The 14,104-nt window shown below is 33.4% G+C and overlaps 1 protein-coding gene across 1 annotated transcript in view; it reads left to right on the top strand.

Annotated features, from left to right (window-relative positions):
• The window catches only part of LOC117111308, a 76,022-nt gene that overhangs the window by 32,876 nt on the left and 29,042 nt on the right, over positions 1-14,104 (top strand). The window contains exons 10-15 of the mRNA XM_033254237.1: positions 4,254-4,278; positions 9,369-9,400; positions 10,261-10,404; positions 11,176-11,445; positions 12,076-12,405; positions 13,259-13,582. Of these exons, the coding sequence (XP_033110128.1) occupies positions 4,254-4,278; positions 9,369-9,400; positions 10,261-10,404; positions 11,176-11,445; positions 12,076-12,405; positions 13,259-13,582 (1,125 nt within the window). The remainder of the gene's footprint in view (positions 1-4,253; positions 4,279-9,368; positions 9,401-10,260; positions 10,405-11,175; positions 11,446-12,075; positions 12,406-13,258; positions 13,583-14,104) is intronic.

Here is a 14,104-nt window from a genome sequence, read left to right as displayed (position 1 = left end):
TGCAGTCGAGGAGCTCCATACCAAGATCCATGAAGCCCTTGCTTCCCCAAGATTGCCATTATATGTAGCCTTTGTTGACTTTAGGAGGGCCTTCGACTGCATTGACCGGTCACTTCTTCTGCGAAAGCTATCTGACATGGGTTTATCTCACAAAATGCTAAGAGCAGTCTGATCTATTATATCAATTAACTACATAGAGATCATGTCCAATGGCTCATTAAGTAGGAAGGTGCCTCAGACTAAAGGACTCACACAAGGTGACTGCCTCTCGCCTCTACTATACATTCTCTTTACGGCCGATTTGCCACAATGGATCGAAGCTGATGGTTCCTGTACAACTTTGTTGTACGCTGATGACCTGGCGATTTGCTCTAATGAGTCACCTGAGTTGCAAGCTGCACTCAATAGGCTTTTTAATTATTGTAAAGAAAACATACTAACAGTCAATACGGATAAGACTAAAATTGTTAAATTTAGAAGAGGCGGGCGACTGCGTAAGGACGATGTTATATTGTATAATAGAAATCAGATTGAGTTTGTTTCCAGCTTCACATACCTAGGTGTTGTCCTGATGACAAAGGGTGGAGTTAGTGGACACATTGACCATTTAAAAAAGAAGGGAATTTCCGCTTGCGCGAGATTAGCCATCAATATGCCTCTAGCTCGCATGACATTAGAATCTCTGGAACGTCTGTTTCTCTCGGTAGTCATACCTTCTGCCACATATGGTATCTCCGCGCTCGTTAACAGACTTACCGCGGAGGATTTCGACTTTCTAACGACAGTTCAATGCCGCTTGCTTAAATTTTGGTGGGGTATCTCAAAGTTCGCCTCATCCATCCATATTCTAGAAGCCTCTGGATGGCTTGCTGCGGGGCCATTGATAAAGGCACATTTTTGCGAAGGAGCCCCTCTAGCTTCTATTACCTCTCCAGTCCGGTGCCGTTCCCCTTCAGTGGAACTAACGGGGTCTCACAGGAAGGTATGGGGGAGATGGTTAGGCACAGCCTTCCACTCGCTTTGGTGCTATAAGCGTTCATGCTTCCATCTCAACTGCGACTGCAGGTGTAGATTATGTGGTTCCGCGGAGAACCTCCAGCGCGAACACCTACTGCAATGTGAGTGGGTTGTAGGGGACTTTGTCTCCTTTGACGCTTTGGCTCTTCTAAATTTGGAGAGAGCGTTAATTGCTACCCTGCCACCGGGTTAAAAAAAAAAACAAAAAAAAAAACAAAAAAAAAACCAATTATAATAATAATAATAATGATCGATCCTTTGTCATCAGGTTGTTTTAGCTCTTTTCTTCTTGTGAAGAATGTATTCAATTTTTGAATAAAACGTTACACAATAATAATAATAAGTATATGTATATATATGTATGTGTATATATATGTATGTATATATATATGTATATATATGTGTGTGTATGTATGTGTATACACATATATATATATAGATATATACATATATAAATATTTACATATACATATATACACATACTGTATATATGATCAAGGCCCAAGATCTCCATTTTACGCTAGGCCTACTCCATTGCCAGTGCCATGCGACGTTTATGTGTGTTGTTCTATTAGTGTGACTACAAACGTCACTGTGTGCATCGCAAATTATTTGTTATTTTAAAGTGGGCAGCGTAAAAATCAGTGGCTGGATGGTAATGGCTACAGTACCGACACAAAATACTGCATTTTTACCTGCGCGCAGGCTTCGTAGATACATCGTAGCCTGATGATATAAACAATCTAAGCAAGGCCGGCTACGCAAAGCGAACCTACGAAGCAAAAGCATGTTGTTTATTTGTATGTGCAGACAGACTGCTGTAGCTTACTGGAATAAACAATGTATTGCTTGATAATTTGTTAATGACAAGCACAAGTTTAGACCGTTAATTTAAAGTATGGAGTTGTTTTTCAATAAGAAAAATGTACAATTGACTTCTGTATTGTTTTTTTTTTTTTTATTATTATTATTAGCCTGGCCTAGGCTAGCCTATTTTTTTTATCTAGTTATCGAACTAAACACAGTTTTAAAACATGATCGACGATTGCTTTAACCCATCAATCTAATAATAAGGTAGGAAATAACAAAACAATAAGTTCTAACATTGTTTATTAGTAAATTGCAACATTGTTCACGTGCTGAAAGCTGGTAAACTATATTTCAGTATTGTTTACGCATTGTTTATCAGCCTGACGATCCAGCCTACGAAGTTTGCAAAGCTAATTAAAATAACAATGACCTTCGTAGTGGTTCGTAGCTACGTTCAAAACATAACCTACGAGCAGATTACGACAGGTTACGCGCAGATACGAAGCAGTACTGTAATTCCTGTCTGTACTGTAATTTCTATGTTCACGACGGTCGGCTAGCTGTTAGCGTGCCCCAATTTCCCAAGTGCAGACAAAACAGCAGAACTAAAGCAGCCGACTGCCGGGTAAATAATGGCTTTCGAGCTTGAGGGTTTTTACTTGAATGCTTGAATGATTTCAATGTCAATGGCCAGGCCGCGATTTTTTTTTTCCGTACGAAACATTTGCATGAAGCTTCACTCGGACCATTTAAGTGCATAAGTGGCTAAAACAATTTTTAACATTTTAGCCAATTTTGGCTAAACAAATATCCAATTGGCTAAATTTTATTTTTTTTTTGCTTTAGTCAATTGGCTAAACAAAAATGAAAGTTAGAGTGAACCCAGCATTCACTCACCAAACTGTCTACTTATATCATAAACCTCTACATAAATATCTTCATAATTACAGTACAAAATATTTCAAAAAGTTGGGTACACAACAAACCTTACAACAACCATATTTCCTTTATTATCACTGTACACGACATCACACCTTTCCTAACTGTTACGTGAACACAAAAAAGGTCTATGATGATGCATACAACTAACTCTAACTTTAAATGTTTTTCTTTATGCTCAATACACATAACAACACTCCACACAACCTCCACCCACCGACAGCACTTAAACATTGCCAGCTATTGTCAAGTGGGCTATTGCATCATTGATGCTCTCGTTATAATAATACTGTACATGTGTAATTTGTTTTTCTACATTTTTGTTATTTTTAATGTTTATTATTCAGTGCATAATTGAAAGTCATTTTAAGTATTAGAAGTGTTATTAATTATGTATTTATTATGGTATTAAAAATAAGTTTTTATTCACTAAACTACTGTACATTTCAAGCATCTGATTGGTTAAAAATGCAAGTATAATTTTATTGTTTTTTGCAATTGAATCACAAAGTTCCCTGGCACAGGTATTTCTTACTCTCAGACTCATTGTTTTCGTAAACACTGAACTGTTTTATAGAAAACTCTAAGCCTCCTAAGATGAATACTTCAGCAATATGTCTGCTTTCACTTGTTATCTGTAAACACCATGAGTTTACCTAACCTAAGCACTCGCTGTGTCCTATGACATTCGTACGACGGTCGTACGATGAATCCAAATTCGCTCTTCTTGTGAGCGCTAAAAGACGTGTGGTGTTGCCTTCTTCATAGAATTGCATTGGTCAAAACTCTCTGGTGCAGTAAGTTCCTGGCTTAACGATGGCTAATTTCACACATTTCTGCTTCTAATTGATACATTAAGAGGGTGTGTAAGGTCTTGTGACTACAGTTGATAGTGAGAGTACAAAAAGGCATGTGACATTCAGAGAACAATGATCTGAAATGTAAACAATTTTATTTTCAGTATTTCCACAGCCAAAAACTCAGCTAGACCTGATTTAGGCTAAATCATGTAATATACATTATATATGGCTATACCAAAATATTTCTTTTTTGAACCAATCTGTGAAGTGTGGATGACACACTGTGGCTTTTATACAATGAGGCTGGTCATCCCAAAACCAGTGTACTGTTGCTAATGTTAAACTGAGTAAGTAGCATATATGGCAGTATGGTATACTTTAGTACATAAAAGCCATAATACTTCCACTTATGACTTTGGCAATTGTAAGTTGAAAACTTATCATGACTAAACAAATCTAATAGAAACAACAACATTCTCCTTCTCCTCCAGTAGAATTTTGACGGTAATATTATATGCTGTATTTTCAAATTTATAGTTTCATAAGGGGTGTTTATTTCAGTATATGTACCCAGTTTACACCAAAAAAAATATAACACTCAACAATAAACACTCCGGGCATTTATTTAAATAAATACGGATTCATTGCTTGATTTGTACTGATTTGTATGTTTGTTTACTCTTTTAGAAAAAGCCTCTGATCAAAGCAAAAGGTTGGTTGTATTTAGTGATAAATGTTTGCATGTTCGCTTGGCTTTTTATTTTAGTGATTTATTTTCTATTCTAAGAGAATGCTTTATTTTTTACAAATTTTGCTTGGTTTACGAGGCATTTTTGTTCATCCGACACATTATATTCTGTATTTGCATACTTATTATGATTATTAATCAACTAATATTTAGTCCAGTCAATCTGTGGGTTGACCCAAAACTAATTGCAACTGAAATAATGTTTGCGGAATCTGTTCAAAATAACACACTAAAAAATCCAATCGGTGGAAGAATGTTAATTTTAAAGATATTCATGAGTTAACATCCAACGTTTTATTGTGTTACATCGCCCAAATGCTGCGTCGAAGGGTATAAAAACCTGTAGTTGTTAACACAAAAAAAACATTCTTAAATAAGATAGATGCCCATGCGCGAACGCTTTTTAATAACACAGTGATCAACACAAAGTTGTGCCAATGCTCTGCATTGCCTGGTAATATTATATTTATTTATTTACTTCCAAGCAGCCAACAGCAAATAATCGCCACTTACATGATAGACACAAAGTATAGAATATAAACTCAAGCAAGACAATCACACTCATTCCGCATGCAATTAAAATCATGCTTAACATCATTGCAGACAGAATGATAGACTCTCTAGAGAGAATGTTACCGCCGGAACAGGCAGCTTTTAGAAAGGAAGGGTAACACGGAATCACATCAGAAACGTCAGGAATATAATGGAAAAAAAGAGAGAATTTCAACCACTTTACCATTGTTCATAGATTACTCAAAGGCCAACGACCGTATCCAACACTCGTTAAGGAAAGTAACCTAATCAGTAACGTAAGTTATGCAGATAACACCACTTTGCTAGCAACATCAGCTACTGAATTATTAAACCTAATTGGACTTGTGAAAACTGTAAGGAAAGAGCATGGGCTTTCTGAATATTAAAAAGATGAAAGTGATACTCTGTAATGATGAAGAGGTTGATGGAAGTGAACTGGAGAGTATACTCATTTAATTTCCTGGGATCTCAATTAGAAAAGGATGATGGTTGCACCAAAGAAATAAAAAGGAGAATAGCAATGGGAAAATCAAAAGTAACATCTTCAAATGTTATTTTGAAAGATAAAAGCATTCAAAGAACAACAAAAATATGTATCGTGGAAAGTATTATGTTTCCCATTGTTCTATACAGCAGTGAATCATGGTCTATTGGGAAAAAATGATAGAAAGAAAGTGGCAGCTTTCGAGATGTGGTATTGGCGGAGACTTTTAGGAATATTGTGGAAAGAGAAAAAGACAAATGAATATGTGATGTCCCTGATAAGAAAGAGAAGTAGTCTATGTGACATCACTGACAAAAGCAGAAGAGAAGGGTGATAACATCGAGAAAGTAATAATTCAAGGCTCAATCTGTGGAAAAATGCAAGAGAGGATGACAAAAGTTGAGATGGGCTGATGGCATATGTTTAGCAACAGGCCTATCTACGAATGAAGCTTGCTGTGCAGCACAAAATCAATCATTATGGAAGGATGTCATCAGAAGAGTCACAATGGATCAGCCATGAACCAATTGACAAGAAGAAGAAGAAATCTCTAAACTAATATAAATCAGACGAAGCAGGAAATTGAAGGTATTAATATCTCCGTAGAGAAAAATTAAATCTGAAAAATTAATGCTAGAATCAGGTGTAAATAATTTGAAAGCGGATTTCAAGGAACTGAAACTACGAGAAAGCAAACGAGGTAACATTATTCTCTGATATTTCTGAAGCAGATTCCATTAAACCAAAAGAAAGAATCGAGCCTGATACTAACAAATTTAATAACTTTATTAGTATTGCTTTAGGCCTTTCATTTTGTGATATTGTCTTCATTCACTGTTGTGGTCAAAAGGATAAGGATGCTGTGAGATCAACTTCAAGACCAATTAGAATCAGGCTTGAGTGAAGAGAGGGACGAAGCAAGGAAATTTTGACTTGAAAATATAAAAGCCAAGGAAGTTTGCCATCAGTAAATAAGTAGAAGTTAAACGAGAAGGTGGAACAATTCTGAATTGGTTATATTTCCTTCAGAAGAGACATTAGTCGATTCTTTTACAGAAATTAATAGTACCAGAAATGAGGTGTTGGACTCCTGGTCGAGAGATCGGGAGTTTGAGACCGACGCTTGCCACATTGCTTGAGTCCTTGGGCAAGACACTTTACCTACGTTTACCTCTATTAACACAGGAGTATAATTGGGAGGGTCAGGCTGTTCACCTACTCATTGGTGACCCTGCTATGACTGTTCCAGTCAAATTAATAACAGCAATTAGATATCAAGTGATATTATACAAGACAAAAAATAATTATTTTTTATATGAACTGTGATGTGATAACTACAAAAATTAACAAACTAAGGATTAGAATTGCTTTCTTGCAGCCACATATTATTGCTACTGTAAAGCTATATAATTGCTGAATCTCTATATCAGTTTATAACCTTACCAATCTTTACAATCCATTTAATGTCCATACATGAAGGGCTCATAAGCAATACGCTTCAAGAGTATCTATTACAAATAAACAATAAAAAAATAACTAACACTTGCTTTTTTATTCATTATCAAATAAACTAGAAACACAATATAGAGTTCACATAAAAAAACTGTACCGAAATGCATGGTGGGAATACAAACAATGGGGCGCGACGTATGGCTATATTTAAAAAAAAGTTCTGCCAAATTTACATAACTGAATACATAACCTCCTTTTGCGGAGGTAGAAATCATTGCTGTTATCCATAATATACAAACAGGCATAAAGATATCAAAAGAAAAAAATGACACTCAAAAATGCAGAATCGTGTGACTGGACTTTGATATGATAAAGTTTTTATCATTAGCGGAAATAAAACGGTGCTGCGTAGTCTAGATTTACTTAGCAAAAGACGGGCGCCGTGTACATCTGGATATGATTTGGATCAACTTGCCTAACTTGCTATTACGTATTGAAAACTGAAGAGGCGTTGCTTACGTCTGGATTTGCATATTAATGTGATATATTTCTTCCACCTCATTTTTGCTATGCAAGTGCTCTATCATGTGTTTCTAATATCTTTGTCTTTATACATAATTACATGCCTGCTTCACTAAACAGTCTTGACTCTGCTTCTCTTTCCAAACATACAGTATATTATATATATTGGAGAGCCTTTAGATAGTGATTAAGTTCGCTTTTAGGTAATCCTCAGGCTTTTTGTTTTTTGTCATTTGTTTCTCTTATCTATTGTTCTGTATTGTCTTGCCTGGAAATAAATAAATAAAAATAAAATATACAAATATACTTTATAAAGTACTATTTGGCCCTACAATACATGCAAGAGTCGCTGACCAAACGCAATAATTGTTATGTGTACAATTAACAGGAAACTGCTAATATATTAAAATTTATTTTCCATAATTGGGTACTTTTCAGATTACTGGTTTGTGGCCCTTGGATGGACAGCCCTCTAGGCTGACAAGGAGGGTTACTGGTACTGAGCATATTATTTTGTGCTCCCTTCAAGGGTCTTTGTTTCAGCCTCACTGTAAGAGCTACTCTCATAAAAGAAAGTTGAATAACATTGTTCCTTGGAATAAATAAAGAAGACTTTCTTCAACCCCAAGAAAATTGGTTTTGATTTTTGAACAAATACATTGTGTATTTTGTGTCAAAATGTTGGCGACCCTTGAAATGAGGGTCGGTCGGTGGGCAGTTTTTTTTTGTTTATAAACTATTGACAAATGCCTATTGATGGAATTGTGACCACTGGGTTCAAAAAATTTATTAAAGTTTGAAAAGTACCCTTTGAAAACATTAAATAAATATTTTGGTCTCCTTGGTAGATTTTTTAGATTTGAGTCAGCATACATTGGACAATGCGGCAAAGGGGTTTTCTGGCTTTATGGTCTTAATATCTTACTTTTGGAACATCAAAATATATTAATGTTCTTAATTACGTGGTTGCTTACTGCTTGTCGTTTGCATTGATTTAGATGAATGCTACACTTAGCTTTGATTCTTTGATATTTTTTGTCTCTGAAAATTTCTTTTTTGGAAACATTTATTAGATTTCATTTTTAGTTTTTTATTTTATAATTTAATTTTGAAGGACTGGAATATGCTGTGAGGTGCTGTAGCAGGTAGAGTAGCATTTTTCCAACGTCTGTTTTATTCGGCAAATTGAGGTCGTAGATTGCATCCGCTATTATGACTGGTGCATACAGGCCAACTATTATTCTGTTAAATTTGCTAAGTAAATCTTTTTTTTTTTACATTTTTTTCTTCTTCTTTACTTTACTTTACTTTTATTTTATTGATAAAACACAAGCCAGTATTACAAATGATAGCCGAATGGGCCAAATTGCTTGTAATATAACAAAAGGCAATATCACTACACTAGCCAGTATTACAAATGGTGGCCGAATGGGCCAAATTGCTTGTAATATAGCAAAAGGCAATATCTGAAAAATGCAGATATAAAAATATCAAAACACAAAGGAATAAAGTTGCAAATTGAACCGAAAATTAATAGCACCAATCGGGAAGGAGGGTGGCACATTCAAATCATCAAAGGTAATATTAATGTATAAATTATAAATCATTGAGTAATCGGATATAATAAGGGATTGGGCTATTAAAAAAATCTGTTGGAATTTGGGTCATAGTTTGCTAATTTTACATGTTTAGTGATAATTAAATTTAGTACTTTTTACAAAGTCAATTAATAAAATATGAATTAAAGGTGTTGCTTATATTTTTTGGATAACAAAATCATATAAAATCAAAGTTGAATGATCAAAATCAATGAATGTTTTGTTTTGGCCAAATGCATACACAGGACTTTAAATCTTTGCTTTACTTGTAAATCACAAAGCAAAGTACAAAGTAATGATATTAACAATATTGCAAAATAATGAACCTTTATTGTTTTTTTTTCTTCCTTTTTCAGATTTGGGAAGTATTTTATTCTCTAAATTTAAATTCAACGTTATGAACAGTAAGGCATTTAAGTTGGAAATAAAAAAAAAATAATCATGCCTTTTTCTTTTTTAATTAGACACCATCCTATTGGAGAACCACATCCTTCCAGTAAGAGAGTTTACTTTATTTTAATTAGTCTCCATCCAATTAAAAGACCACATTTGAGACTGGGGCTTTCATAGCCTTTAGCAATTGTGACTGGCTCTGGCAAAACCTGCCATTTGTTGCAATTTCTAATTTTGCAGAAGCACCCAAAGCGTCAGGGAATCATAATTTGGAGATTTTCAGGTTTTTGCTTTTTATAAAAGAAGTTATATTTAGAACATTTCTGTAAAATATCAGTTACTAAATATAACTGAAAAGCATGAAATTTATTTAAAAATGCAAATCTTAATAATACATTATTGATTCTTGAATCTTTCTGTTTTCCAATGTTCAATGAATTAAATATTCATAACTTCGCTAATACACAACCAATATCCATTAAATTAACACTGTTGTAAAGAAGAATTCATGCAGAATCTAACAATACCAACTTTTTTTGCCAAACTGTTGGTTTTGCCAGAGCCAGTCACAATTTATTAAAAATGTATGATGTGTTCATTTGGTGCTGCAGAAAAGTGTCTTAAATTGGAGTGAAACCTGTATATAAATGTGTATAAAATAAATAAATATAAAGCCTTTAGCAATTGTGACTGGCTCTGGCAAAACCTGCCATTTGTTGCAATTTCTAATTTTGCAGAAGCACCCAAAGCGTCAGGGAATCATAATTTGGAGATTTTCAGGTTTTTGCTTTTTATAAAAGAAGTTATATTTAGAACATTTCTGTAAAATATCAGTTACTAAAATATATGTAATATGTAATATATAATATATATATATATATATATAATATATATATATATATATTTATATATATTTATTTATTTATATGATAAAAACAATAAAAAATAATTGTATCACTAAAGATCAATTTACTGTGGATGCAAATGGTAGAGGAACAATCAGTCTGACGATTTCAAACCCTACAAGATTAAATGAAGGAAACTACAAGTGCACCATAGTGGGACGTGGAAAACCATATTCACACAAGAACGAATTACATGTACATTGTAAGTTATTATCATTGAAATTCTATTAAATATATTTACTTTGTGTAATATAATAATATTAAAGGCCAGCGTCAGTCTAAATAGACAATGAAATATTTTACTTGACATTAGTTAATGTTAATTAATATTAATAATGTTAATTGAGTGCATAATAACAGTATATATAATGTACTGTATATTTATTAAATAATAAACACAGGCTACATAATTTATAGTAAAATAGTATGTTTATTGTAAATCCTTAATGTGCTTCTTTTTTTTTTTTTTTTTTGTAACAGAAGTATTTTTAATGTTAATATTTTGAATTTTGGCGTTTATTATACAAAATTTGTTGTAAATATAGTTTTAATTTAGCACATCCTGCCAAGGTCTATGGTTCATTTTGGCTAATGTTAATGTCTTGAAGTCTTTCCAATATTTACAATATTTTATTTTATTATATTTTGCCAAGAATCCAGTGATGACAAACTTCGCCCATGATGACATAAAATATTACATAATATAGTTGCTTCTTAATCTAAAAGTATAAGACAAAAAATTCCAAATAACAACAAATAACAGTTGACCCCCCACCAAAAAAAAAAAAAATAATAATATAAATAAAATAAAATGATAATAATGATAGTAATAATGGTAATGATAATAATAGTAGTAGTAGTAGTGGTGGTAGTGGTTATTGAAATAATAATTAATATAACGTAGTAATGAGTATTGCAATGTAATAATTGTGATTATATGTGCTTGTTCTTTAATATTTGCCTTCTTCTAAAGGGATTGAAATGCTAGATGTAGATGAAGAAGCAGAAGAAGGTGATACATTTAAGATGAGGTGCAAATATGGACCACCAGATGCGTGCATATTAGATTGCATTTGGGATAAGGATGATCCACGGTTTAAAGAAATTACAGATTATAAAATGGGGAACAGCCGTCTGGAGATCCCTAAGGTGACATCAGCAGATGCTGGCAAGTATCAATGCATTGTTAAGCTACATGGTGGAAGACAGGCAAAGGCCAATAGGATGCTTGTTGTCAACAAAGGTATAGATACTTCATTGATTTATTCTTTAATTTGTTTATATCTTCATTAAAATAAATATACTAACAGGGCTCTATTTTTTCATTTTCTTTTTACTAGCCAACTGGGCTAGTTCAATGTAGATTTCACTAGCCCACAGGATATTTTACTAGCCCAATCATTGGCTATACAATACTCCATTACATACAATACTGTATGTTGTTTTGCCGTTCGCATATTTGGGATTTTAGTTGACCGCAGATAGGATAAAAGCTAGGCCTTGTATTAACTTAATATGTTTTTCTTATTGAAAAAATAGCTGTGTATGCTACAGCAGTCTTTCTGCACATACAAATAAACAACAATGATGACAATGGTGCTTGTGTTGATGATGATTTTAGTGATAAACAATAAACATTCTGATGATGATGAAAAAAGCATACAACTTTACATACAGTTCACCCTCCAATTCGAGCCCTCTATTTTGAGACTACATTTTCAAATTGCCAACAAACAAGATTCAGTCTTTTAATTCTAAGCTACCCTCTAAATGTACAGCAGCAGTTTAGATCCATTGGAGTGTAAACTTTATTGTAAATAAAACTAAAAATTACAATATAAAACAGTTAATCATTCTTGGGGTTTTTTTTCAGCTCCTTTTACAATGAAGATTCCAGATGCTACAACCAATGCTGGCATTAATATTGTCAGGTTGTATTTAAACATAACTACTGAAAGTATAGTTGAACAGAAAAAAATAGTAAACATCAGATGGTACAAGGGTAAAGAAAAAGAAAAAATTCTAACTTCTTTAAAGGAATCCAATAGCAAAAGACGCTATCAGACAGCACTTAAGGCGGATAATGTTTATTATTTGTCCATCAAAGATGTAACAACTGAAGATTCTGGAGAATACTGTTGTGAGGTGGAAGTGAAGGGAAGGAAGTTTCTATATGATTGTGCAGGAATTTTAAAGGTTGAAGGTACAGTAATCAATGTATTTGAAAAAAACTTGAAAATTTGTCTGGTTTCACTGCTATGGTGTTTAAGGAGTAAATGAATTAGTAATCTGACCTCAAACTAATTTACAGTTTTCCTCCCATTTAAAGACCACTTTAATGGACCAGAACATGATGGGTGTCTCGGGATTTGAGCTCCAATTATTAGAGAGTTAGGTTAGTGTTAAAAGATAAATTTAGTACTTAAATTAGGGAAATCTTGGAATTAGAGGAGGCTGAACTTTACTTTCAATTTAATAGAACAAATTTTGCCTCAGACGAAAATATATACATATACTTATGCAGTAAAAATACAGTACTAACATATCAGTGGCGGATAAAGGAATTTGAAATAGGAGGCCTGGAGAGGGACTTCCACAGGTGGTGGTCTATAATACCTCAGCCCCACCATGGTTGGGGTTGAGGTAAAAAAAATTATGATTATGGCACCTCTAGATGGCCAGAAATGGCACTTTTAGATTCAAAATTTGATTCGAATTTCCCTTTTTTCAATATTTTTTAAATTTTGAAAAATTTAGGTGGGGGGCCCTTGAATCCGCCTATGCATATTATTGCACCATAGAATGTTGTGCAAGGCCTAAACAGATATTGTAGTTTAACTATGTGTGAAATATATATTATGGCTTCTGTTGTTTTTGGTGTTGCTTCTGCTGATTATTATAATTATAGATAATATCCTATTATTTGTGGGATATAGTTTAATTGAATAGAAATAACAATTAACCTAAATTGAATGAAATTTGTATAAAATGATGTAAATTAAAAACTATTTACCATTAATAAAAAAAAATTATTACATGTTTTTGTTATTACACAGATCCTGTATTGAGCATTGTAGATGAACATATCAATGTCATACAAGGCGAGGATGTTGATTTGTGTTTCAAGTTGTTGAATCCCAATTTTGAATTTGACTCCTTTACCATCTACAAAATGTCTTCTGGTACTTGGAAAAAAGTAGCTGGGTCAGACGATGTTTCTTATTTAAAAGAGAAACAACAATTCATTTTTACCATTACACAAGTTGAATGTTCACAAGCTGGATCCTACATTTGTCGGTATTTTACTAAAATTCTTGTTGGTAAGGAGAGTGTAGTCTACTCATCTGCAACTACTTGTTTAAGTATTAATGAAAATGAAAGTAAGTTTACTGTATTATTCATTTTATTTTCATACACTTTAATAATTATTAGGTGCTTCTTTCATAGAAACACAACAAACAAAAAACATAAAAACGTTGTCTTATGTGGTGATCTTAATTTACCCGACATTGATTGTGTTAACGCCTGTGTGAAACTCGAGAGTAAACAGAAAAGTCTACATCGTCGAGCTCTGGAGATTTTTGGAGAGCTACCATTCATCCAACTTGTTACTATTGTTACCAGGCCAGCATCCAAAAATATTTCGGATCTTATCTTCAACAACAATCAGAATATGATATCTGATATAGAAACTCATCCAGGCATTTCAGATCATCATATTGTTATATGTACCATTAACATTTCACCAAAGTTAAAGCGTAAACCCCCTAGGAAGATATACAATTACAGCAAAGCTGACAATTGCTCTTTGAAGAAATCACTTCAAAATGAAACAAAGATTTTTTGCTTGCAATCCCGCGGGCCATGATGAACACAATTGACACAAACTGGGCAAAATTCAA

Source organism: Anneissia japonica, unplaced genomic scaffold, assembly GCF_011630105.1.
Source record: "Anneissia japonica isolate Jap-2015-1 unplaced genomic scaffold, ASM1163010v1 scaffold288064_len137640_cov117, whole genome shotgun sequence".
NCBI lineage: Eukaryota > Metazoa > Echinodermata > Crinoidea > Comatulida > Comatulidae > Anneissia > Anneissia japonica.
The sequence above is the reverse complement of the archived record's forward strand: the minus strand, read 5'-3'. Positions and strand labels throughout refer to the sequence as shown.